At 40.6% G+C, this 25,083-nt stretch overlaps 1 protein-coding gene across 1 annotated transcript in view; it reads left to right on the top strand.

Moving 5' to 3' along the window:
* The first annotated feature begins 210 nt into the window (after positions 1–210).
* Positions 211–25,083, top strand: part of insrb (insulin receptor b) — an 84,396-nt gene continuing 59,523 nt past the window's right edge. Inside the window, exons 1-2 of the mRNA XM_081606396.1 lie at positions 211–1,429; positions 22,640–23,188. Coding sequence (XP_081462522.1) covers positions 1,336–1,429; positions 22,640–23,188 — 643 coding nt within the window. The 5' untranslated portion in view covers positions 211–1,335. The remainder of the gene's footprint in view (positions 1,430–22,639; positions 23,189–25,083) is intronic.

The raw sequence follows: 25,083 nt of genomic DNA, 5'->3' as shown, positions 1-25,083 counted from the left end.
TCTTCTCTAAAAATGGTTTTGAGACATTTCATTGCTATTAAGATAGACCTTCCAATCCTAAAATTGTGTGTTTGTTTGTATTAACATGTAGCTACGCTCCAGTTTGTAGACGGTGTTATTCCGGTGACAGGGGTGCTCTTGTTGTGTTGTTTCCTGCCCACCTGGCGGACAGACAGTCGGTCCGGATCCAGGCTGTGCTGGAGGAGGAGGCGGAGGAAGAGAAGGCGGACTTGTCTCTCCGTGTTTTCCCGCAGACCGCGGCCCAGCTGAGGTGACTGGCAGGACTTGTTTACTGGTGGAGAGGCTCGCAGAAAGAGAGACGGAAACGGGGAACCTGAGGGAAAGCGAGCTCCAAACGCAACGGGAATCCAAGTTTTTCCACTTGCCCCCGTATTTTTGAGTCTTTTTACTCGGATTTACCTCCTATTTTGTGGACTCTCTGACACGGGATATTCATTTAGTGTGTTTGTGCGCTTTTTAAAATTATCTCCAACTCTACCGCCGACGCCGAAACCTCGTTTGTTTTGGATTAGCCAGCTAACGTTAGCTACCCCCCCTCCATCGTTGAGAGGAAAAAAAAAAGCATCGGAGCGGCGTGGTGGAGACTTTCCTCACTTCACTGGGCTAAACAAGGACATTTTCCTGTCTTGTTTTCCTCCACTTCAGTCTTCAAGGTTTCTGATTAAAAAGGTGACGCTCGTCTCGTCTGCTCCGTTTCCCCCCAGTTTGGTGTTTTTTTTATGGGTGTTATTCGTTTGCGGCGCGGTGGTCAGCGGGGGTGAAGGAGTTCAGAGGAAGGTCGTAGTGTTGGGGAGAGAGAGAGAGAGAGAGAAAGAGAGAGAGAGGGGGGGAACTGCACGTTTTTCCTGCTGGGAGTTTCCTGGGATGTACCTCCATTGGTCTTAAAACGGGAGAGGACGAGAAGGAAGAAGCTGCAGCGGTGATCCTGAAGACTTTTAACTTCAGCTGGAAAATACTCCCTGTTACCTCAGTGGAAGATACACAGGACAGTGGACCAAATTAGGGCACCTCCAAACTAAGGGATAATTAAAAAATTTCCTGTATTTATTGGAGCATCAACATCAAACAGATGAACGGGGACTGTCGCCTTCACTTATGGAAAATGATTTTCACTCGCACATGTGTTACCAGAACCCAAGATCACATAATTTAGTTGTCTCTTTACGCATATATACCAGGGCGCACATCAAAAACTTGCCTGAGGAGGAAAAATAACTTGATATCTGCTCTAATATAAACACCCCCCCCCGCCCCCCCGAGGATTGGAGTTTCATTAAAACCTTCAGAGGGAGAGAGAGCACAACTTCAATCAAAATGAGGTGGTTGACGCTGAAGCTGCGAGCACAATTGGTGTTTTTCATCCTCTGTACCTGTGTTATATGCCAGTGTGGGCTAATAAACGGTGAAAGTAAGTATAATAATTATTGTTATTACTAATATAATTCAAAGCTATGTCGCAGGTGTCATTGTGAATTATTTTGTAAACACAAAAATGTTTAAAATCTTGCTTTTTTTTTCCCAGAGAAACCTAACGGTGTGAATATTTAGAGATAAATTTAACATAGCCCCTTTTAGTACCACTGAATAAATTATTTTGTTTTTCTTTTCTTGTCACGAGACCCTCGCCTACGGTTTCGCGCATGCCCAGACTCTTCGCACGTCTCTTAATTGTTGCAGCTGGTTAATTTCAACTGCTGCGGCTGCGTAATAATAATTGATAATCTCCCGTTATGCTGTGGGGGATTATTATCCGAAAACCCCCTCAGCCGCCCCGGGTGTGTTTTTGGCGGCCTGAGCTCGTAGCTCCGACCCCAGGGTCGGATTAGTCGCTGCTGCTGGACCGGGGTGGTCTGCGGCAGCGAGCCCAAACTGGGAACAGCAGGATTGATTAGTAGCCCCGTGAGCAGCAGCGAGGCCTCTCATGGCGACGCTAGACATCGGTGGATAGGGCAGGGCGTTGTGCCATACACTCAAAACGACACTCCTTTACATTTGTTTTTATATAGGGCCTATTCTTTACTCTGAATTGAAACTAAATATGCTTAAGATGTGTATAAACTTCCCAAATTATGTATACCTCTGGCAGATTTTAGTTTTGAAATATTTTCTTTCAGCTCATGATTGCTGCTAGTAATAGAACAATGTAACAACGTCTATTTTTATGCCGTTTTATTGCAAATTCTATATTGAAAGTTGTATTTATACCTTTCTCTATTTTCAGTGGAAAAGGTCAACTTTACATGTACCCATTGGCATTTTGATTGGCTGTCCTTGATGATAACTTCCAAGTTTTTGAGTTTGGAAAGCCTCCTTGTCATCACCCTAATCTTTATCTCCCTCTATAGATTCTGTCAGATTCAAGCGGGGACTCTGTCTGAATCACTCCGTAATGCCAATATTACTTCCAGTTATAAGAATCATATTGGTAAAATGAAACTGAAATGTAATTAATTTTATCCTTTTCCGTTTTGATATCACACATCTGTCATACTCTGTTGTAGAAATGGACTGCAACAGGATACACTTCAGAAAATAATGGTAAATTTGACAAGATGTTTAGTCATACAACAAAACATTTTTTAAGTTTGAAGCACTTGTGTTGTGTACATACATCAGAGCAGAGGAACAGAGTTTAATTTCTATTTGCAAAATAATAAACTAATCATTAATTCACTTGCAGTGAAAAGAAAATTGATTGTTTTGCATCTGAAGTGTGCGATAATAAGTCTTATACATTTTGACCAGCTGGTTTGGTTTCTGTCCCTGATTTCTGCAGGTTTTGTAGATTTGTAGTAACCGAGATGCTGAAGCTCATGGGAGTCATGATGAAAATCAAGGGTGATAAAAATGATATTTTGGTAATATCATCATCAACCTTTGAGCATTCCTGTCTAAAATTGTATCGGCTGTATGGCTGAAAGGATTTTTATTCTAGATTGCTGAAATGTTCATTTTGATCAACTAAAAATGAAACTGCATTTAAAGGGCCTTTGCATTTTATGCCAAATGAGCTTTCCATAAAGCCACACACATGCGGCTTTGCTGCAGCTTGAATGTAAACAAATTATCCACTGACACTAAGAAGTCTCTTCATAGGTGGTGGGATTAACCCTCACTGCTCTTTACCTCCAGATCACGGGGTAGTAAAGGCTTCTTCCTCTCTGGAGGACGTCTCTGCTGCGCGTTGTTGTTGTTTTTTTATTAATGAGCCGAGGTTTTACATAAATGATCTTACAGAGCGCAAATTAAACAGCCCTGTGACTGTGTGAGATAATAGTCCAATTTCAGATTGCTTAATGACCTTGTTTTAGAAAATTCAGGGTGAACATTTTCAGCTGCTCAGATCTAACACAGGAAGCCGAAATATGAGTTATTGCCACGTGAGGAAACTGATTATTTTTTCCTTGACCTTTGTGACATGATGTATAATCGCATGCAAGTGATTTCCTCCTTCGGATTTTTGTGTGTGTAAATTTAAAGTTAAGTTGTTCAGACAAAATTTTTGAGTGTTTGGAGATTAATAAACATTTTCATTGTTTGTCAGGGGTTTAACCTTTGCCCTACATTATGTCTCCTTGGGAGATTTGCTTTTAGTGTTGTCGGACGATGTGTTGCACAAGTCTGCAAAGTGTCTCAGAACATGAGCTCATAGCAGAGCAGTGAGCAGGCAACGATCTAACGCGACAAATCACCTTAAAGAAGCTGCTCATTATGAACCAGTTGCCTCTCCTTGTCCTTAGTGTTGCAGCGGCAGGACTTGGTTGTGTTCCAGTAGAGTGGCTCTCAGTGGTTTGAGAGGAAGTGATCTGACTACTATTCACAGGTCATGTCTGCAGACAGAATGGAGGCCAGTGAAGGGGGTGTCTCAGACACACAGCTCTTTCCTTTTTGCTGTTTTTCTTTTTTCTTCCTCCCTCCTGCTCAGCGTCTCTCAGAGAGTGGGGTATATCTCATTGGCTGTTCATGAGTACGCTGGGAAGTGCCCATATTTGGATCTCAAGATGTTTGCAGCAAACGTGGGGGTGGGGACAACAAGCAAAATGCCTAAAATATTTCATTCTGAATCCACATGCAGGGCAGCGGTCATGATTTGCCGACTGCACTTCCAGAAGGCCTCATAAGAAACGCTCCTTGTCACGGCTTCTTGATGAGCGTGCACAGCTATCGAAGTCATACTTATCAGTGACATGTTTTCTGAAGCAACTGCTGAATTGTCTCTCTAACTCCTGAAAAACAAGTTGTGCAACTGGAAGTTCCCCCCCACCCCTCTTTTTGCTCCTTTAAAGCCCGTGAGCTCAGGTCTTTCAGGAGTGCATATGCATTTATTGGTACATGCTTTCCACACATTCTTGTCCATTATTCCTACACTGTGAATAAAATGTCTAGAGCAGCGTGTTTTATTCAAGAGAAGTGGCGCAAATCAAAAGACCCGGACTGTAAGAGCTGCCCTCCGTTTGTGTTTGTCTGTAACCTGTTTGGATTCACAGGCACTCTTCACTGAAGTGCACATTGGCATTTTCCGACAATGCTGTGCATGTTGTGGAATGCCTTTGAAGTGGCCCACCATGTAGGTGTGTGTGTGTGTGTGAGTGTGTGAGTGAATGAGTTGCTTTGCACCCTGGCCTCTGAGTGCGTTCTGCAGGATCTCATCTCTCAGCTTCTGACTGGCGCATTTCTGCACAGTGCAAGTTTTGTGTGTGTCCAGATGAGGGGGCCATGCATGAGAACAATGTGTATAAGGCATTTAGGTTCAAGAGTGGGCACCCCAAGTGGGCCCCTAGGAAGCCACCGTAGATCCAATTCATCAGACAGAGAAATAGTTTTAGAAGAGGACGACGGTGGTAACTGAGGTGAAGGATGTCACGATGCGAAGCAGAGCTGCTTGTACTCCGCTGAACCCATTTATTTGTTTAAGAGCTCCTCAAAAAGGATTGGTGATAACTCTCTGAAGGCCATGAACCAGATCCTGAAGGCCACAAACCAGATCCTCAGACAGCTAATTGATGATAAAAAGTTAGATCTTAGGACAAAGATGTGATATTTACAGTCCGTCTATAAATTAAGTGTTTTTTATGGGACAAAGTGAAATTATGTCATAAGCTCCAGCCAGGTGAATGAATTGACCTAGAATTATATCTACAATAATATTTATTGATCTGTCTCGATAACCAATTTTGCTTGACGATAAATTGTCCCAGTGATTATTGCGATACAGAATAATATTGTTGTTTTGAGACTATTTTCAAGAAACATGTTGATAATCGTATAATGATGCAAATTTGCCCTCTCAAAGACCAATAAACTTTGATTTAGGAAAGAAAACTGAAATATATTTTATACAAAATAAAACACAACAACCAAGCACACACACAACCAAAACCGTAAATAAAATGGATTATGATTTTTCTGTAAATTGCCTTTCAAATTGATTGATCATCAGAATGGAAATGATCATGCTCATTTTAATTAATCATTTAATCAATTGATTAATTGCTTATTGCGACAGCCTTAAATATTCATATTAATCTCTGGTAGTAACAAGAATAAAAGAAATTGTAGAGATTCACCAAAGAGTCAGCCACAGATTGTAATTTGTGAAGCTTCTCTTGATTGACTCCATTTGGTAAAAATTCTTGGTGAAATACTGTAAAATCAGATGATTGCCCATTTCAGTGACTCTCAACCTTTTGAATATATTTGAAATAATAGCATAAAAGAGATCAGGTTTGACAATTAAAAACACTTTAATTGGACTATATGCTGCTTTTTACACATATACAGATTTATTACTTTATGTTTCTTCACTATAAAAACAGAATTAATATAGTCACAAGTGTGAACCTGTAGCTGCTAGAAACCGTTAGCTCATGAACTACTGGCCAATTAGCGACTAAGATTCATAGAAAGTCCAAAAATAATTTTTCTCAGCAGATATTTTTATGTTTTAGATAAGTGTGTCCCATTGATTGGAATATAAACCATATTGCAGACATACATCTCAGTTTTTTTCCCTCTTATCATTGAAATGATGACAGAGAAATGATGATTTACTCAAAGTATTAACCTGATGATGATCCTGAGGCTTCATAAATGTGGCTCCATATTGGGATAGATGCCTCCTCCTTTATCATATTTGATAAGTCAAACACTGAAGCTTCTCCACTTTGACACAAGATGTCAGAGAAATGCATTTCCACCAGCTCTATCTGCTGGATTTACAGTCTGAGTTAAACATTACACGTCATATCTTCTACTGTAAGGTTGTTCAACTGCAGTTAAATGAGCTACAAAAGCTTATCTTAGAACTTCTCCTGTTCACTTAATGATAAATGTAAGAATTTTAAATAACATTCAAGCAGCTTCTGCAAAAACACGAGCGGTCGGTGACGGTGATGTTTTTGGGTGTAAAGCGTGAAATGTAGCCATCGTTGTTCTCCGGCCTGGAACACAGTCCTGTGACGGACTGAAATAGATTCGCAGTGATGGTTATTTCTCTTTCCTGTGATGTCGTCTCCTCCGACTCTCATTCTTCGATAGAGGAGTGAGACTGTTTATCTAAAACTCTGCTCACTGCACAGAAATGTGCTGGAGTGAGGAGGGGGATGGATGGGGAGTGGGAGACACAAAGAAACACAGACTGTGCTGTTACGCCATGCTGCAACAATCTGATTTAACAGTTTGCTTATTTAAACCAGGCATCAGTTTTGTTTTGTGCAGTTTTTACATGAGCACCTTTGCTCTTGATAATATAGGTAAAAGTCACAGAGTAAAACAAATGTTTCTTTGGAGATTTCAACAGATTAATCTAGGAATGGGTCTGCACATTTTAGTTTAACCTTTACAAAAAAAAACAAACAGCTTCCTGAGAAAAACAATTCCCCCCAAAAATCTGTAATAAGATCTAATTTCTTTGATTTAAAGGAGAAAAATACATTTCTCCTTCTAAAATTATGGCTTACTTTTTATATGTGTAACAGTTTTAGTAGTTTGTGATTTATAGAGTAGAAGAAAACACATTTAGCATCTGCTAAACGTGGCATTTGAAATGTTCAGTTGCAGGACGGTGGATTTATAAAATTTTAATTAAAATGTTAACTTTAAACAATTACAAAAGCAGTGCATAAAAGTTTAAATAGAATCATTTTCACCAGATTCTGCTTATTCTTGGCAGATGAACTAACTCACAGTGGGATATAATCTAATGAGTCCATGGTTTTCCTGATGAACTGCAGGACGTTTTCCAGCCTTTTGCACAGATGTTCACATTGAAAGAACAGGAACAGAGAGACCGTATCGGTCGCCGCAGCTGCGAATCAGTTCTGGTGTCGAGACTCGCTGAGGTGACGCTCTGGTCTCCTACATGCAGGGTTTTATTTAGACACCTTTCTGGTGTGGAAGAAACATTAGCTTCATTAGAAACATGCAACACAGATAAACATGAATAAAAAGCAATTTCACCTTTGGCAGAAATGAAATCAGATCTGAAAGACCTCTACTCTTGGTTCTTGGTTCATTTTAAATGTAAAATGTTTCCAAAACAAGTTTTAATGTTCAGGATTGTCTAGTACTTAAAGAATGATGGGAAATGTTAAAGCCTATCTATTCACCGGCAACCAGCTGATTTTTAAATTAGTATCAAGAAAAGGAAGTAATTTGACCATGTGGGATGTGTGTGTGTGTGTTTTTTTTATTTTTTATTTTTATCAGGGCTTCTTGATTTTTATGTAGATATGTCCTAATAAGTACAACAGGGTTCCTACCCCATCTGTTTTCCAAATCTGGCAAGTATGGAAAAAAGAATATGGAAAAAATATTTAGATTTGCAAAGTTTGGTCTCTGCATTTGCCTAAAAGTCCTTTTTGTCGTCTTTGTCTTTCTTTTCCTGCTGTCTTTCTATTTTTGAGTCTTTGCTTTTTTTATTCGTTGTGCCCTCCCTTCCTTTTGTTCCATATTTCTTTTCTGTTTTTCCTACCTTCCTTGTCTCCTTTCATCCTTCCTTTCTTTCCTCCCTCATGTCTTCTTTGACGTGTATCTTAATTTATGGTGAACTTTAGGGTTTTATTTTCTTAAATGTCTGTAAAGGATAAAAACTGTTTACCATTTCTACCTGAGAAAAGCGAAGGAGCTCTGATCTTATGGTTCTTAAATAGTGTTTGTAGATCTTTTCCAAATTAATGGAGATGTTTGTCCCTCGTGGGACTCTTGAGTGCAGACTCTGGTGGTCAAAGCTTGTGAAAACTCTGCAGGAATTTGAGGCTGTCTCTTTGAGAAGTCAACATGTCCGTCTTTGTCTGAAACTGATCCATAACCCTTCCCTCTTGGGGTCGTCTTTCTGACTGCGCCCGGCCTTGTTCATGCAAGCACACGCGTATGTAAGGTCTCATCTTAAATGAAAGCCTGTCACTAAAACACGTCAATGCTTGTTCATTTCAAGCAAATAATATTGGATTTACTAAATATCTTTTTTACATAGCAAAGATGATCGACTGTCTTCATCTTGCTGCTTCCCCTGCTGAGTCAAATTCAGAGGATTTCCACATTTTTAACATACCGGCTCTTGCGCTGCGCTGTGCAAAGGACAGATGCCTTCTTTGTATCCGTATCATGTGTTGGAGTGTGAGAGGGCAGCGGGTGCATGTGTGGTGTACAGTGGGCTCGAGAGGCCGTCCGGCTAAACCTGATGGGTTACATTTATTTTAGGGACAGTCATATGACTGAGAAGTGGCCATTTGACACAGTACCCAGTGAGGCTCTCTGCAGTTAATTACCTGCACACAAACAGAGTCATAATTCTTGTCATCTGTCCTAAGGAGGCACGGATTCAGCTATGATAAAAAAAAACAAACAAATAAATAAATAATGCTTACAGTTAATAAACGACATTAAATCCACCTCCGGTTGAGAAATAAATATGTTCTCACTAATAGCCTCCTTTCTGCTGATTGGTTATTTTTAGAGGGACGTTACTACTTTTGATTCAAAAACAGAAAAACGTAATTTAATCCAATGCTGCTCATAAAACAGAACATTGATTATTAAAGTTATGACAATGTTATGTGTGACGTCGGTAGGTTTGATAGTGTTAAAGATTTCTTTACAGAGTAATATGACGTTCAAAAGCTGGTATTCTAACTATCAGACATGCAGTTTGTAACTCAAACTAGTTTTAAAAGCATTTTTTTATTCATAAGAGTGATGGAAGGATATCCACACCATGGCTCCATTTTAAACATTAAAAAAAAAAATCTTGATTTGAAACCCTAGAAAGTAATATAATTTTAATTGTTTTGATGCTATTATTTTCCATATCTTATTCTCCAAAGAAACAAAAAGTATATAAAAACACTGTCAGTAGTTAGTATTTGTATATATTTTTAGTTATACTAACTAACATCAGTTAGTATATTTTATATGCTAACTAATGGGGGGGTGGGCACAGGCTATTAAAATAAACAGCACACTTTTATCTATTTTTTAAATAAAATAGACCTGCTAGAGAAAAAATGAAAACTACTTCTTAAATCTCAGTTTAAATGTATTCTGAAATAGGGTTAGTCTTTGAAATTTGATTGAAGTTGTAGTGAATTAGAGTTCCAAATGTATTTATTTATTTTCCTTACTAAATATTACATGTGTTTCCTAGAATGTGCTGTGGTGTTTGTTATGATTCACATTAACGCAGCTGTAGAGCCGCAGCTGTATGAGTTTAAGATCAGACATTATGGGACATCTGCCTAGTGTTTGGGTAATTCTATGGATTTGTTGAGTTTGAAACACAAGATTCATCACCTTTTGGTAACATCAGTGACATTTAATTTTTTTTGGTCTCCTTGCTGAATATTACTGATAGCTGTAATTTGCATGTGTAAAAGACACCAAAACAGGCTTCATCGTAGGCGCCCTCGTCCTCCTGAATTTGGATGCTCAGGAGCATATAAGTGATTTTTTTTGCCTGAAAGTCACCCAGGTCTGTTTTTCTTTTCGGATTTATTTAATGAAGCGATATTTAGCTGAGGTTTCTTTGCTTGCTCCAGAACCTTCCTTGCTCCCTGCGCCCCTCCTGGGTCCACGCCTCACAAGTGTTTTCTTGTTTTTCTGTCCCTTCTATGCTGGAGCTCCAACTCTTTGTGTATCCTTCTCCCTCCCTCCGTGTGCCGTTGCGTTCAAGGGTAAACGAGTTCACTGTCATCCGCTGCGATGTTTTCCTTTCACACAGCAGATGCGCACAGCCTGCAGACGCAGACTCGTCCTCCCCACACATACAAGCACACACACACACAGGTGCACGCCTGCTAATCTGGCCTTTATGGTGTGGGAAAACCTCCTTCGTTCAACGTTTCCACTCCCCTCCCCTCTTTCTCTCTCTTCTTCTCTCTCTCTCTCCCACTTGTTTTTGTTTCATCCTGTCTTATTAGAGTCTAAGTGATGCTGAACATTTCCACCTGCACGTCCTGAACAACAGCCCCTGGTCACATGGCCTTCTCTGATTATGTTTGACAGGGCTCTCTGTTTTTGTCCTGATAGACCAGCCTGAGACGGATTACTATGGTGACAGGAGCTGTGCCGACAGTAGACTAACATCCCCTGTTTGACGACTCCTTGTTTCTACTGCTGAGATCGGCGTTTACTGTGAACAAATTCTAATCTGTCTTTAAATTTCTTCTTTTTGCCTCATCAGAAAATTTTACTTTACAACCTAGATTCATGTCGGACCTTTGCCAATCAGTCCTTTTACCCAGACTGCAGTCTGTTTGCTGTTGATTAGATTCAGATTTCAGTATGAACCTGACTGTACCAGCAGAGCTCTGAGTTGTTGTTTTTACTGCCATCTGTTTTGATGCAATCAGTGAGTCTCTCTCTCTGTCCTTCTTAAGACTGCACGCCTTTTCACCTCCAGCCAAGCAGCTCGCTTTCTCTTTTAAATCAAAACTCATTGGTGTCCAAACTTTGTGCAATGTGGCCCAAAATCACCAAGTTGATGCTACTTGGGAGTCATGCTTCTTTTCACCGTCAATTAGAGAAGCAAAGCAATGTGGTTGCTGTCTTTTTATCTGCTTAAAAATAAAAATAAATCAACATTTTACTGTAACAAAGTAGAAAACGGAAGATTTTTAGGTCAGAAAAAGGAAGGTGGCCCAGTTTATAAAAATTAAATCATAAAAACATGTATAGTAAAATAAAAAATACTTTGTTTTGGAACAGATATTTTCAGTTGAAGAAGAAATAAATTAGAAAATGTCATCCTATAGAAATTACAAAAAGTGTCTTTTTCAGCTTTTGTGGAGAGTCAAATATGAACCGGTCTTGAACTGCAGTCAGGGGCCACCCAAAATCATCCCAAGGGCCAAACATTGCTGAGCATTTTATTACCACGGTGAAACATGGAAGTAGAAACATCGTGATGTGTGAATGCTTTTTCTCTAAAGACAGTCAGAGGCGTTTGGATGATCGATTGTTAACATCGATCATCCAAGTCTGTGCACATATTTTTCCAGACGATTGTTTCCTTTTTTTTTTATATCTGCACCATGAAAGCCAGGACAGTTTGTCTGCATATACTCAAGTGCATTTGCTGGTTCAATCAATAAAATCATTTAAGTTTTTTAACATTATGTGCTTTATAAGGAGCTTCCGTTCAAAGCTGCGTTATCTAAAAAGATGGTAGAAACAACATGGCTTCCGGCCTTGATTTTGTGGCTGTAAAACTGATAATGCTTTATGAAAGCGTTCGCCGGAAGTCTGTGTCTTTTGGTAAACAGCTGCTATATGTTCCAGTTTTGAAAATGATTAGCAGAGATCAAAGTCCCAGTGCTGGCATGGAAAAATAATTCGGACCGGAAGATTTGAAAAATTTAAGAGCTCAATAGCGTGGTGGTCACGTGAAGTGTGTTAAAGATTAAAACGACGATGAGCAATATTTTAAATAAACAGCATTTGAAGGGTTGAACTTAATTTATTCCTCTGGTGATGGGATCTTTTGTTGCACACTTGTATGTTTTCCTAACATGTTAATTTAATATTAATTGGTGCGATTTCACAAACATACAGTATTCAGCTTTGGTAGATTTCAGCCATGCTGGGATGTGTCCGGACAAATAAAGAATAATGCAGATGTTTTTTTTACAACCAGAACTTGTTGGAGCCTTTTGGCACCATCCTGAGTCTTGTTTTGTCATCAGTACAGCTCCATATTTTCTCCAATTGATACCACCTTGCTGTGGTTTGGTTTCTGTATAAGGCTGTTGGGATTCTGCACCCTGCTCCTGACTGATACATCTGAACATGATATCTTTTTGATCCCTTTCAACCTCTTTACAAACTGTGGCTTCAGCTAAAGGTTGATCAGATACACCATATTGTAACTGAGGTTGGGTGTGGAACCAAAAGCGTCAATCAAAATATGCTTACGTGAAGTATTAGTTTAAGGGCGGGGACCCTTGAGATCCACTGTCAGGACCCCTGAAGGGCTCTCTATAGATTTAGGAGTGAAAGAACAAATGTACCACCTAATTGTCTAATGAACAATTAGGTGGTACATTTGTTGACTGGATAAAAAAAAAAAGAAAACCAGACAAATGGGTACAAATTAGAGTAAAGGGGCATGATGGTGAGACATTGTGAGAAAGGACATGGACTCGACGCTCCTGCAGCCGTTTATGAGCCCACATCAAGTGTTCTCTAATTCTATTATAGTTAAATGGATCCCATATTGAATTATGCCTTGCTGTTAAATGGCAGCATAATAAATGAAAGTCATTTTACAATACCACTGTGGCCTCAGACCTCCCACTCCAGGGACCTGACTGTCAGACGCAACACTGAGGAATTTTATTGGCCAGTCCACGTTTGCATGTAACATCATCCATCCAGACTTGTGGATACGTTATACGGTATTTCATTTTATTTCAAACGTGTTTGTCCGTGACTCATTGATTGATTGGAGTTCCATTGATCATAGCGCCACTTCCCCTTTTTGTCGATATGGATGAAGTGAACGTAAACGATGCAGATTCCTTGGCCTGCCTGTGGGTTGGAGAATGAGTTGTTGAAGCTGGAACAGGCCTAGGCAGTGGAAAAGGTAAAGGGAGGGAGAGATGTGGAAAGAAGGAAGGAGAGAGGCAGAGTTGGTGTGTATGTGTGTGTGTGTGTGTGTGGTTTTGCTGCAGCAGCCAGTGAGAGCTGGTGGTCTCACGGTGCAGACAAACGGGCCATTAAACTGACCTGACCCTCGGCTCTCCATCCCCTCAACTTCCGTCATGCTGTTTGCTCCCGTGCTTCTTTACTTTCTCCTGTGAAATTCTACCTGAGCCCCTTCCCACCCCGTCCCCCCCGGCCATCCTCCTTCCTCTTTCCTCCTCGATTTTCCATCCCCAGCCGTCTCTTAATAGTTTTAATCTTTTCCACTTACACACACGGAGTTCTTCATGCAGAACGTACATGGAAAAATGTCAACTTGAACGAAATAATTTCCGATTTTCTCTGCGTCTGTTGGTTTTGGGTTCATTTGGCAGCCATATTTGGTAAAAATCTATAAGATTAGTTATGCATGGGGCAATCTTCCTTACAAAGTGACATGGGGGAACCAAAAAAAAACTACATTGTGGAAAAGAAGTTAAGGATATCGAGTTACTCTCTTAGAGTACAGCTTGGCGAAGAAGAAGGAAGAAGGAAACGTGTACGGATGGACAGGAAGAAGCGGGCTGAGCAGAGCAGGCGCAGCTCATCCAGACTCGTGCGTAGCGCTGGTTTGTGGGTCAGAGCGTTGGTTGGAGCCGGTCCCTGCAGCTGCTGCTGTGTGGCGGCGAGTCAAGTGGGGTAATGGAGTCCCAGCCTCCTCGCTCTCAGGCCTCTACTCACCACACTGCGCTCCGCTCACTAACGTGGAAAGATGAAAAGTAACATCACATGTCTTTGGGATTACTCACTCTGTGTCTGTGGTTGTGTCTGCTGTGCTATTTAGCCTCAGAGCCGCCGGGCCTGCTGTTGATTACCTGCTGCTGTTTCCCAGCCACCACTCCCCATGCCCCACCAGCCCCCCAGCCTTGTTCTTAGCACCACCTGGTTTAGCTGTTGTCTTAGGCGTGGCTTGAATTTTTCAGATTCTTCTTTCTACTTGATGGGACTGATGTTTTTCCAGCTGTCCTTTAGGATATTTTGCTGCAGTCCTTTTGACTTTAATAACTCATTAAAACAGAATTTAAGCCAACAAGGGGAGATAACTCAAACATGCAAGGTAATAAAATGTGCACATTCAGTAAATATCTTTGCAGCTTTTGCTTAGATGTGTCTTTTTCAAAAGCCACATTTTTGCATCAGTTTTTGAAGAAGCTGAGTAGTGCAGAAAATTAGGATATGGTTGAAACTACAATAAGTGAGCCAATGCTGCAAGTTGCTGGGTAAAACGTAAAATAAGTCATTAAGGTCTGTTGATTCCAGGTTTGTTCCTCAACCAAACTTTGTCACATGATTTAATTTGTGCTGCAAGATTAGGAACAAAGAGGGATGTTTTTTATTTACCCACCTATGGTTATATCAAGGGAATTAGGTTTTCCTGTTGTTGATTGCTCTGAGCTCTAGTGTTTAACAAAGTAAAGATTAATCTACACTTTTCCTTGTTATTAGATCGCTGTCTGATGTCTTGCTAGCAGCACATGTAGCGTTAGCTGTTGAATTGTTTTGTTTTTTTTAATAACGCTGAAGGTGAAAGTCAGTTGGCCCAAAATAACAGGAAATCATGTAACGTTTTCAAAGGAATATTCCATAATTAAATAACATTTTAGTATTAAACTATCTTTTTTCTGGGAAGTAAAGAAAATTAAACTCGTACATGAAGATGTGATTTGAAATGAAATCTTTAACCCAGAGTTCCTCCATCATGGCCGTCTTCGCCGCAGTGTTGGCATATCATGGTCTCCTAGTTTGTGCCTCACTCTCAGTCTATAGCCACACTTTGAAACCCAGCCAGCGGTCCGCAACGCAACATTCAGCACTTTTACTCTAAAACACTATTGTTGTTTTTTTAAAAGTCTTGCTTCTCACTTCCTTACACACCTGTCATTCCTCCTCTCGTACCCCCTCACCGCCACCTTAAGGCCTTGAGTCCAAGGTCGAGCTCGGCTTGTCGGAGCTAGAATACGGTGAGTCATTGTTTTTATAAACAAGCAGCAGTGACACAAGACCTTTCCTCTTCCCCTCGCCTCTTTTTCTCCTCATCGCCCTCTTGTCTGTACTTGTGTCTCCCCTCTCCTCACCGTCTGCCCCCCTCCTGTCCCTCCATTGCGGTGCCAGAAGGTGGGAAGAGGGAGGCGAGCCAAAGTCACCAGAGCGATCTGATTTGGGTTCCTCTTCTTGCTCAGCGAGCCACCTGACGACTCAGGCGGGGTTTGCGTGCTACTCCTTCCTAGCTGCTCCAATCTGCCACCAGCTGGCCCTTTGCCACAGCTGTAACTGGACCCGGTGTTGTATAAAAATAGGTTGGGTCATCTTGGTTTGCCATGCTCCTCAATGGGAGACTGAGGCAATGGAGAAACAGGTGCTCCGGCCGACACGCTCCTCCCCTCCACCGCTATCTGATGTCTCCAGTCGCCTCGGTGATTGTGTCTTTATGCTGTTTTATAAATACTGTGGAAAAGTTGTAGGCTTCTTTTCAGTCAGCTGACTGTCATTGTGCAGCAACAGGTAGGGGAGGGGCAGTGTTACTTTGTGCTTTATACAGCTGGAGCAGTGGTGTCCAAACGTTTTGTCCTAGGGGCCAAAACTGGCAAATTTAAACTAGTGGGGTGCCACAAAATTCATTAAATTAAAAATGGCAAAATTTGTTTCCTGAATAATAAACGAAATTTTTTGTCAAATATTTATATCATCCAAGATTCAAAGTTTGAAACAAGTGTTGGACGATCGCCTAACTACAATTTTGGTCGATTGCTTTTTTTGGGCCAAATTTTGACTGTTTTTGACTTGATGCAAAATCATTTCAAGGGTCACAATTTCCCTCCTGCGCCAATGTTTGGACACCCCTGAGCTAGAGAAAACTCCTCGTTTGAAGGACAGAGGACACGGCAATGTAGGAACAGCATAATGGAAAATTTTGAAACCAAAACTTCTCCAAGCGTTTCCATAGTTTTCACCTACCATTCTGCTTTGAGCTTATTCATATTCAGAACACCCTTTCTGTGTCTCTTCCTGGCTCATGTCCTCGTCTCTCTTTGTTTTGGAGGTACATGCTGGCACTTGTTACTAAAAATGCCTCTCGTGCAGTTTCTCTGTGTTTTTTTTTTTTTTCTTCTTCTTCTTTTTTTCTTCTCACTACAGAAACCAGAGATTGGCAGCGGGCGCCCAGGCAGGCTGGCTTAACGTCTCAAGACTTTCCACATTCATATTAACAAATGCATTTTTCCACCAGCGCTCCACCTGGCACCGCAGCCGCACATCTTCCCTCTCAGCAACCGAACTGTTGACAAATCTATAATCAGCAGATCACCTCATCGGGGAGCGGGAGAGAGAAAACTTCTCACAGTCCATAGTTAGCCAGCACCTGGTCTCATGAAGGACAGGTCTGATTTCACGCTGAGCTAATGTGCAGCGGAGTCGAGCCGCTCTGCGCGCCGTAAAGGGCTCCCTCTCTCTTCTGCCCCTTTCCGAGCCGCTACCGTAATGCGCTTCATCTCTGCCAGCCAGCTATCATTAGTTGACGCATATTAAATTCTCAGCAGGAAATACAACTCTAAAAATAAGAGAAGAATCTGTCTGAAACTGTAGCTACACTATAACTGAGGCTGCAGCTGTGAAGGTTCATTGAACAGAGGAGATGGGTCAGCTGATGTGGAGATGACCTCACTTGCACCATCTGTACCTTTTATGTATTTATTTATTTTTTGTTATTTATTTGAAAAATAAATGGAGTTATGCTGAGAGCAAATGTTGAAATGATTTTTATAATCAGTTGATAAATTTCCTCTTGGCGTCTTAATTTGTATGAATCTAGATTAGTTTTAGTTCAGGGCTGAAACTAACCATTATTCTAGTTATCGATTAATCTGTTATTCTGACAGTAATAGATTAATCGTAGCAAAGAATCCATCTAAATCTAGAAAAACAAAAACAAAATGCCCAACACCATCAAGCTCAACCGTTTCTGCTTGACTTAACATCGCTACAGTATAGGACTAATCTGTTGAATATTTTTTTTGGATGAACCGATTAGTAATTAGCAAAAGGTGACTTTTAGAAGTAGTAGGACATTTTATTTATTTATAATTTTTTTTAATAGAATTTCAACTAAAACTGCCACTTGAAGAGTTCTGGGTAGAAAGTATTTACAAAGATTTTTTGTTTAATCTTAAATGCAGAATGTAAATACTTTTGACTGAATTACTGCTGTAAGTGTGTTGATTTGGTAAATGTCCTTTCTTTCCACTCTGTATGCTCCAATGAACAATTAATCAATTACCAATTTAGTTGCTGATCATTGCAATAACCGATCAATCAGCCCTGTTTTAGTTACTATCGGCTGAAGAGGGGTCAAGACCAGTGGACTTGTACTGTTTTAAAAACAATTGCAAATCCCCCCAAAATAAAATATAATCTGCTTATAATTTATTTGAATAATTGTATATCTTAAAAATAACACTGAATAACTCCTTATTAGTTTTTTTGTGTGTGTTTTTTTGTAATCACACTAGCACATGGTTTAAAGGCGGTGAAGCAGAAACTTAAGTCTTTAGAGAAGAAGCAAAATCAGAGGGTCAGAACATTTTGTTTCTTCATGTTCTGCTTGGATCGTGTCCACATCATCATGCCTTTCTGCAGAACGTGAGCCAGGAAATATTTGAACTTCATACAATCTTGTTTTGTTTTTGTTTTTTACCTGCAGATTCAAATCTGGCGTGTTGCTGAATAGAGTAGAAATGCTGGCATGTCTGAAGGCATTGTTGCAGGCGGCGTCCTGAGCTGTGCTCCTGCACGTCGTAGAAAGATGAAACAAATTTCACTCTTGCACATATCGTGTCACTGGGAAGTTATTATATTTGGAACCCTTTTCTTCTGTTTTTTTTTCTGACAGCCCTGTACTCCTCCTCTTCCTCATTCCTGGTGCCAAATTAAGTGTCAAACGGAGAGAGAGAAGGCAGGTTGACGGCCCACTTTTCAAAAGGTCTACAGTGGGGTGCAGTAAGTTCCAGCCTGGGCCCAGCTATCCACGCCACCCACCCGGGCTCATTAGTGGCTGATTGGGTTGTTATTGTAATTAGGAGATCCTGTACATCCCGTGAGAACACCGAGCTGTCTGCTTCCGGGTGGTCCGGAGCGACAGGGTGGGCCGCAGGGATCTCACTCACTGTCCACTCTACAACTGCATGTGGTTTTTCCATTTTGGGGAAATTTTAAATTAAAACAGATTATATTTACAGTGAATGCTGAAGCAGCAGGTGGCTATCTTTTTTTTTTTTTTCATGCTGTGTTTGTCACTTCTCTTATTATGCTTCCTCCATAATAACAAAGGTTTCTTTTATGTTCTAACTAAATTCACATGTATCTGGTGCACAGTGCAGAGAGCGGTTCTTCCTGTGATTTTTCTCTCCCTCCACCCCTGCAGACTGTTGCATGTCTTGTCTCTGTGGTCCATAGCGACTCTCCATTCATGCATGTGATCACCAACCGCTCCGTAGGTTTGTTACGTCACTCTGCGTTCCTGATTGGGCTTAACTTACACTTTCTCCTCCTTCTCCTCTATTTTTTTTTTTTTTTACTTCCCCCTTGCGACCCCGTTCCCTCCACGACCCACGTTTTCCCCTTCGTCTTCTGCCGTTTGTCATGTGTGCTTTAGCTGCCAGACTAGAGAGAGCAGAGAGGGAGGAGATTGTTCATTATTTTAAAGACAGAAGGATTCCTGCCCCCTCCCCCTTATCTCAGCTCTTTCACATCTACCCTCTGATGACCAAACCCCCCCTTTTTTTTTTTTTTTTTGCTCCTGTCAGTCAAGAACAAGACTCCATTTTACATTTTCACCTAGCTCAGTCTGCTTCCCCTCACTAACGCCAACCTGTCCTCCACACAAGACGTCATCCGTAAAAGGTTATGTTTGTGTCCGCTTGGTGCGTCTTGAGGAGGTCCCTCTCTCGCCGTGGTCCCGCTGGCTGTTGCGTAACCCCTTTTTTGTTTGGTTGTCGTGTTTCACAATAGGCGTCCAGTTAGTGCCGGCGGCTGACAGTGAGTAGGAGGCCTGCAGCCCTGTTTGATGTGTCCAGCAGATAAGGCAGGCGGGGTAGAAAAAGGTGTAAGGTTGCTGTTATCACCGGTAATAACGGCAGCTCCCACGCAGAGGAAGTGTGTTTTTGTGTTTTGGTGCCTGATACGGTTAGTATCCAATAAAGGAAGAGGAAGGCGTGGCCGAGGCAAGCCGCTGGTGCTGATTCAGATGTTATGAGATGCTTATCGGGAGAAATGGATGATTTGGCTTTTCCCTGCTAGCTGCTGAGGGAGGATTTAAATAAATCTGTTGAACGGAACCCTGTTGTGTGCTTTCCAACGTTGTCAAATTGATAGCGACTGAAAGAAATGACAATGATGCTCGGGATGGTTCATGCCAGCACTTGTAAATGATTTGATTGGCAGATGCTGATTTCCTTTGAGGTCTGACCTGCAGGATTCACACACAGTCTTGACTTTTCTTGGATCATTTTCCAGAGTAGGAAAAAATGAGTGCTGAAAAATGTATCAGTTTACAGATTCGATTGACAAAAGATTCAGAATTTGTAAAAATGCAGTAAACTTCTGTTATTCATAATGAAAGCACATGTTTTATTCTTTATTCTTGCATTCAGTTTAGGTTTTTTGAGTAACTTTGTGGCCCCTTACCAATTGCACCTCAGATTGGTAGCCTGGGTTTTATAATCACTCCAAACAAAGCTCTGACACATCATTTCTTGTACTTTTAGATGAAGATAATCCAGTCCAGATTGTGGCTGGTCTAATTATAGATTTTAAAGATCTAATTATTTTTTGACAGACCAACAGAAGTAGGAGTCACAAGTTTTGATGTGTTTAATAAATAGGGGAAAAAATAATTAGTTCCAGCCAATCACAGGAAAACTTATTTTAATTAGTGATTGTTTTGTGCATCTTCTGCATCGAATGTTAACACTTATGATCTTTGAAATGTATGTAGCCCTGGTTGTGTCATCAGGCACAGTGTTGTTAAAATGTAGTAAACTCTATCCTAACCTTTATGAAGTTTTGATTTTCTTACTGTCTAAGCAGAGCGCTGACTGACCCTACTTGCCAACATGTAGTTATAGTAAAGATTGTTGGGATTACTGGCTTCTTGCCACCACAGGAAGTAATTAAAGTCTTTCATTGACCCTTTTTCTGGTTCGAGTTTTGTACCTGGATTGTTGTGCATGTCTGGCAAATCATTTACAGAATGAGGAAGAGAAAAGTTGACTTCAACCTGGAGCTGATCAATGGCAATAACAGCTCTGCTGGAACACGCACACTTTCTCACTCTGGCATTTATCAATGTCTTTGACAAATTTTTGACACTTGTCACGTGTCTCACCGAGAGCCTAGAAGCGAATTGCGTCTTTCGGATGTTCATCGACTGTAAAGTCGCACACCGACTTTGTTGGACTGATTTGTACGAATGACTTTGGTTGCACTGTGGAGTCACTGTGAAGGATCATTTTCACACAGAGTGGCAAGAGAAAGCAAAAGCATTTTTAAAACGACTCGAAGAATAACAACACCTGAATGTGTTTATACTCTGTTTATGCTGTTATTCTCACCAAACAGAAATTGTATTCCTGCACTATATATTAATATGTTTCCAGTGAAATGAAAATGAACACATGGTGAACAATTAAGTTGGATAAGGTGATCTAAATTGATGAGGTAACTGCGATTTTGGGTGCTTTCGAAAGGAAAACCAGGGTAGAGCTTGGCACCTTCGCTCTTTTAGCTCTGAAAGACACCACCACTGTTTGAAACAGTTATTGCATTCTTGGAAAACAAATGTAAATCATCTTTCTGAAAATTTGGTGCGTTGGAGAGGTTTAGTTATTTAGTTCATTTCATAAACGTATAATATTTTTATTATTGTTTTTAATGGAGCTTCACAGCAATTATGCCGTTGTGTAAGGAGAAAAAAGCTTCGACAACGGTAAATCCAAGGAACAATAACCGAAAGTGTTAATAGCCAAGATTTGTTAAAGGAAAACTCAATTTTATTGCAGTAGTATGATCTCGCCATGAAACGTTCAGTCCTTTAAACTATGAGCTTTAATTTTCAAACTCTCTTACCACTCTCACTGTCTGTGGTGGTGAAATAAGCTGCGTTCCCTGTCCAGCCTTTTTTCACAGCTCCAGTTATTTTAAACTTCCGAATTATTGCTCTCTCTGTAGATAGGGAGTGAGTTTAGTTCAGCAGTAAGGGTCTGACAGTAGACAATAAGATTTTAAACTCACGCTACGCTTCAATCAAGAGGTAATCATTTAAAAAAGGTTTTTACTTTTCTCACCAGTAAAATTTTATTTTCACATTTCTAAAACTCGTTAAAATTTATTATGTGCAAGACATTAGAAGAACAAAATATTCAGATTATAATTGTGAAATAAAACATTGATTTACTTAAAGAATTTCACCCATTTTTTTTTTTTACCAAGGCTGCCAATAGAAGTGAAGGTTTGCTGTATGCCAGCAATATGTTTGACCTACATCCGATTTAGAAGGCAGAAGAATTTTTTTATTTATTTATGGTTTCATAGTTTATTATTAGATATTGACCATAAAGTAACTGCTGAAGAAATTGGAGAGTTTTGAAATAAGAGAAATAAGTAGGAAAACTGAATATTTGATATTTGATTTCTTCCTCATCTCATCCAAACTTTTAAATTTTTCTTCCACACAATCTTGACAGAAAAACATCAGCTTCTTTAGCTTTCAAGGAATTTTCCCCAACCAACATATTTTCCCTTGATTGCTCTAACATATCCCAGCAATGTGTGTGTTGTATTTTGAAAAAATAAGTAACCTTGGTTTTTACATTCTGTTTGTAAGTAACTGACTGTTCATTAATTCTCCTCATATGTAATGCGTTTGAGCGTCTGGCTCATGCATTTGATGTACATGAGTGTGTGTGTGTGTGTGTGTGTGCGTGTGTGTGTGTGTTCCAGCGTACAGCACCAAGAGACTGAATGAGCTGGGATAAGCACTTTGCTTCAAGGCTTCATTTCTGTTAACTCATTCATGTTTGCTTCATTCATATCAGAAAGGGCATTACAGTCACTTCCTCTCTGCAGAAAGAAGACTGTTGGTTGGTTAGGAGAGATAAAGATGGCCAATCAGATGGCTTCCCTTCTCTTAAAGCAAATCAGAACAAAATGGCAACAAAAAACTCCAGTTGTTGCACTTTTAAATTTAGGTTGTAGTTGTTTGACAGGTCCTGTATTTAAAGCCTAACCAGGTCTGTGATTTATGAGTTATGATAAAAAAAAGTGGTAGAATCCCTGAATAAATTAAAGATAAAAATGAGATCAATTCTGAGTTGGTTAAGATTACATAAATTGTTACACGGTTGGCATCTTCTTACTTTTTTTTTTTTTTTTTGCTTTTCTCCCCATTCAGTTTGTCAGAGCAAGAATATCCGGAACAACGTGACCAACCTCCGGTCACTGGAGAACTGCACCATCATCGAGGGCCACCTGAAGATCCTGCTCATGTTTGGGGCCAAGTCCGCCGACTTCCAGGGCCTCAGCTTCCCAAAGCTGCGAGTGGTCACCGACTACGTCCTCCTGTTCAGGGTCTACGGCCTGGAGACCCTCAGCGACCTCTTCCCAAACTTGACGGTGATCCGAGGCAACAACCTGTTCTTCAACTACGCCCTGGTGATTTACGAAATGCTGCAGCTGAAGGAGGTGGGCCTGCACAGCCTCATGAATATCACCCGGGGCGCCGTGAGGATAGAGAAGAACCCAGACCTGTGCTACCTGGCCACCCTGGATTGGTCCATGATCCTGGACTCGGTGGAGGACAACTTCATCGTGGCCAATAAGAACGAGCGAGAGTGTGGAGACGTGTGTCCCGGCACGGCGCAGGGCCAGACCCTTTGCACCCAGACCACCATCAACGGCCACTTCCGGGGCAGATGCTGGTCGCAGACCTATTGTCAGACAAGTAAGTGCCAGTCTTCTTTTTTTCCCCCTCCTTCATCTGCTTTGTCACCACTTCCGGTACGTCTCTTTTGTACCAGTCTAATAGAAAGGTTGCGAAAAACTGGATGAAACACTCAAACTAGCGGGTCTGTTTTATGCCGATATCATGTTGTTTATGGTGACATGCTTAGAAACAGTCACTAGAGAAAATTTGCTCAGACGTCGACTGATGTTTTTATCCCCAACGATGCGTTTAATGATGTCCGTAATGTGGAAGGCAGGAGTTATGGACATGCCGTGCCTTCCTATTAGCATTCATTGACGGGCTCTGTGTGGGCTGAATGAGCTGTAATTAAAGGCTGGTAGGTAAAAAAAGTCAAATGCATTGTTGAGTTGGGAAATTACAGCAAAATGAAAGGCTAGAATGAGAGATGAGGCACGGGGACAGAGGTGTCAAAACCTACGTGGATTTGCCAGCTGTATTCTGTTTTTCTTTGTGAAAATATATGTTTGGTCAGTGCTGGATCTCCTCTGGAAGTTTATTGTCTGACATTTGGCAAAGTATGAAGTTAAATTTCATCTTTTTCTTGGAGATTACAGCTTGGCTTTTTTTTATTTTTTTTTTACGATGTCTGTTTCTCAGTCAGAGAGGTTAAATATGACAAGATCGGCCACATTTATTTATTTATATATATATATATATATATATATATATATATATCACCATTTGCATTCTGCATTCAATGTTTGCTCCCTGATTTGTCAATGCTTGACATCAGGGACACAGTACAGGAAATGGACTTCTCATGTAGAAGTAGGAACAAGAAGGACTTAAAATGATAAGTCCAGTTTGCATAGAGGTTCTGTGCATTGAGGGCCTCTCAGTGCAACACATTTCTTAAAGTTTTCTAAATGATATTTTAAATAATAATCACTTAAAAGGCTAGATGGTTTAATTAAAATAGATCTTAAATATTAGAGTCAGCAACTCTTGAATATACTTTGAACCCAACGTAAAAACTACCCAACGAATCATTCCCAGCATGACCCAAGTATAATAATACAGTCTGATTCCTGGACCTATTCATAGCCGGACATTAACAGAAAAAAAAAGGATGAAAGTTGGCTGATAAGCAGAAGCGGCTGCACGCGGTGCGTCAGAGGCCGTGTTTGCGAGCCTCCTTTGCTTGGGATAGGCCCGTTGGAGCAGATATGATGCAGCGCGCTGCATAATGCCATAGTTACACCGTCAAGCCTAGAGCCGAGCGCCAGAGCAGGAGCCGTTTCTAGAACATGACGCAATGCTGCCTGCACTGCAGCGAGGGGAGTGTGTGTGAGTTATTCCTGCTGTATGTATAAATATGGGCCTGTAGAGGAGAGACGGCTACACTTTCACATTAAAAACAAACAAACAAAAAAAATAACAGATGTTTGTTTTACATTTTAAAAACAAAGCATATTTTCTGTTAATGAATCACCAGGTAGGATTTCTTTGTAGGTTTTGATTATTTTGTTGCAGCTTTGTAGCCGCGCTCAGTCAGTCGAGTAAAGGAAGCTATAAGATGTTTAATTTCCTTTTTTTTTTCTCAGGTCCTGTCAAAGTTTACAAACTTGCATGCACTCAGAAGTGGGTGCATGGGGAAGAAATATTAGACGCAGCATTAAAGTTTATATGCGAGTGGAAACTGTGGTGTTTTTGTGTTTTTACAAGGTTCCACTTATGTTAGGTGAAAGCCGGAGGAGGCGGGGGCATGTTCTCCTCTGATCCTACACTGCTCCTTCTATACAGGAAAACCATGGTACAAGTGTGTGTGAATGCGCTCTTTTGTTTGTGTGCATGTGTCTACGCGTGTGTTTATACAATAAGGCTGTAACTCATCAGCAATCTAGAGTATAGAGATTAATTATTAAGTCATA

Source organism: Poecilia reticulata, chromosome 4 (genome assembly GCF_904066995.2).
Source record: "Poecilia reticulata chromosome 4, P_reticulata-male-v2, whole genome shotgun sequence".
Classification (NCBI taxonomy): domain Eukaryota; kingdom Metazoa; phylum Chordata; class Actinopteri; order Cyprinodontiformes; family Poeciliidae; genus Poecilia; species Poecilia reticulata.
This window is presented reverse-complemented; position numbering and strand designations above follow the sequence as displayed.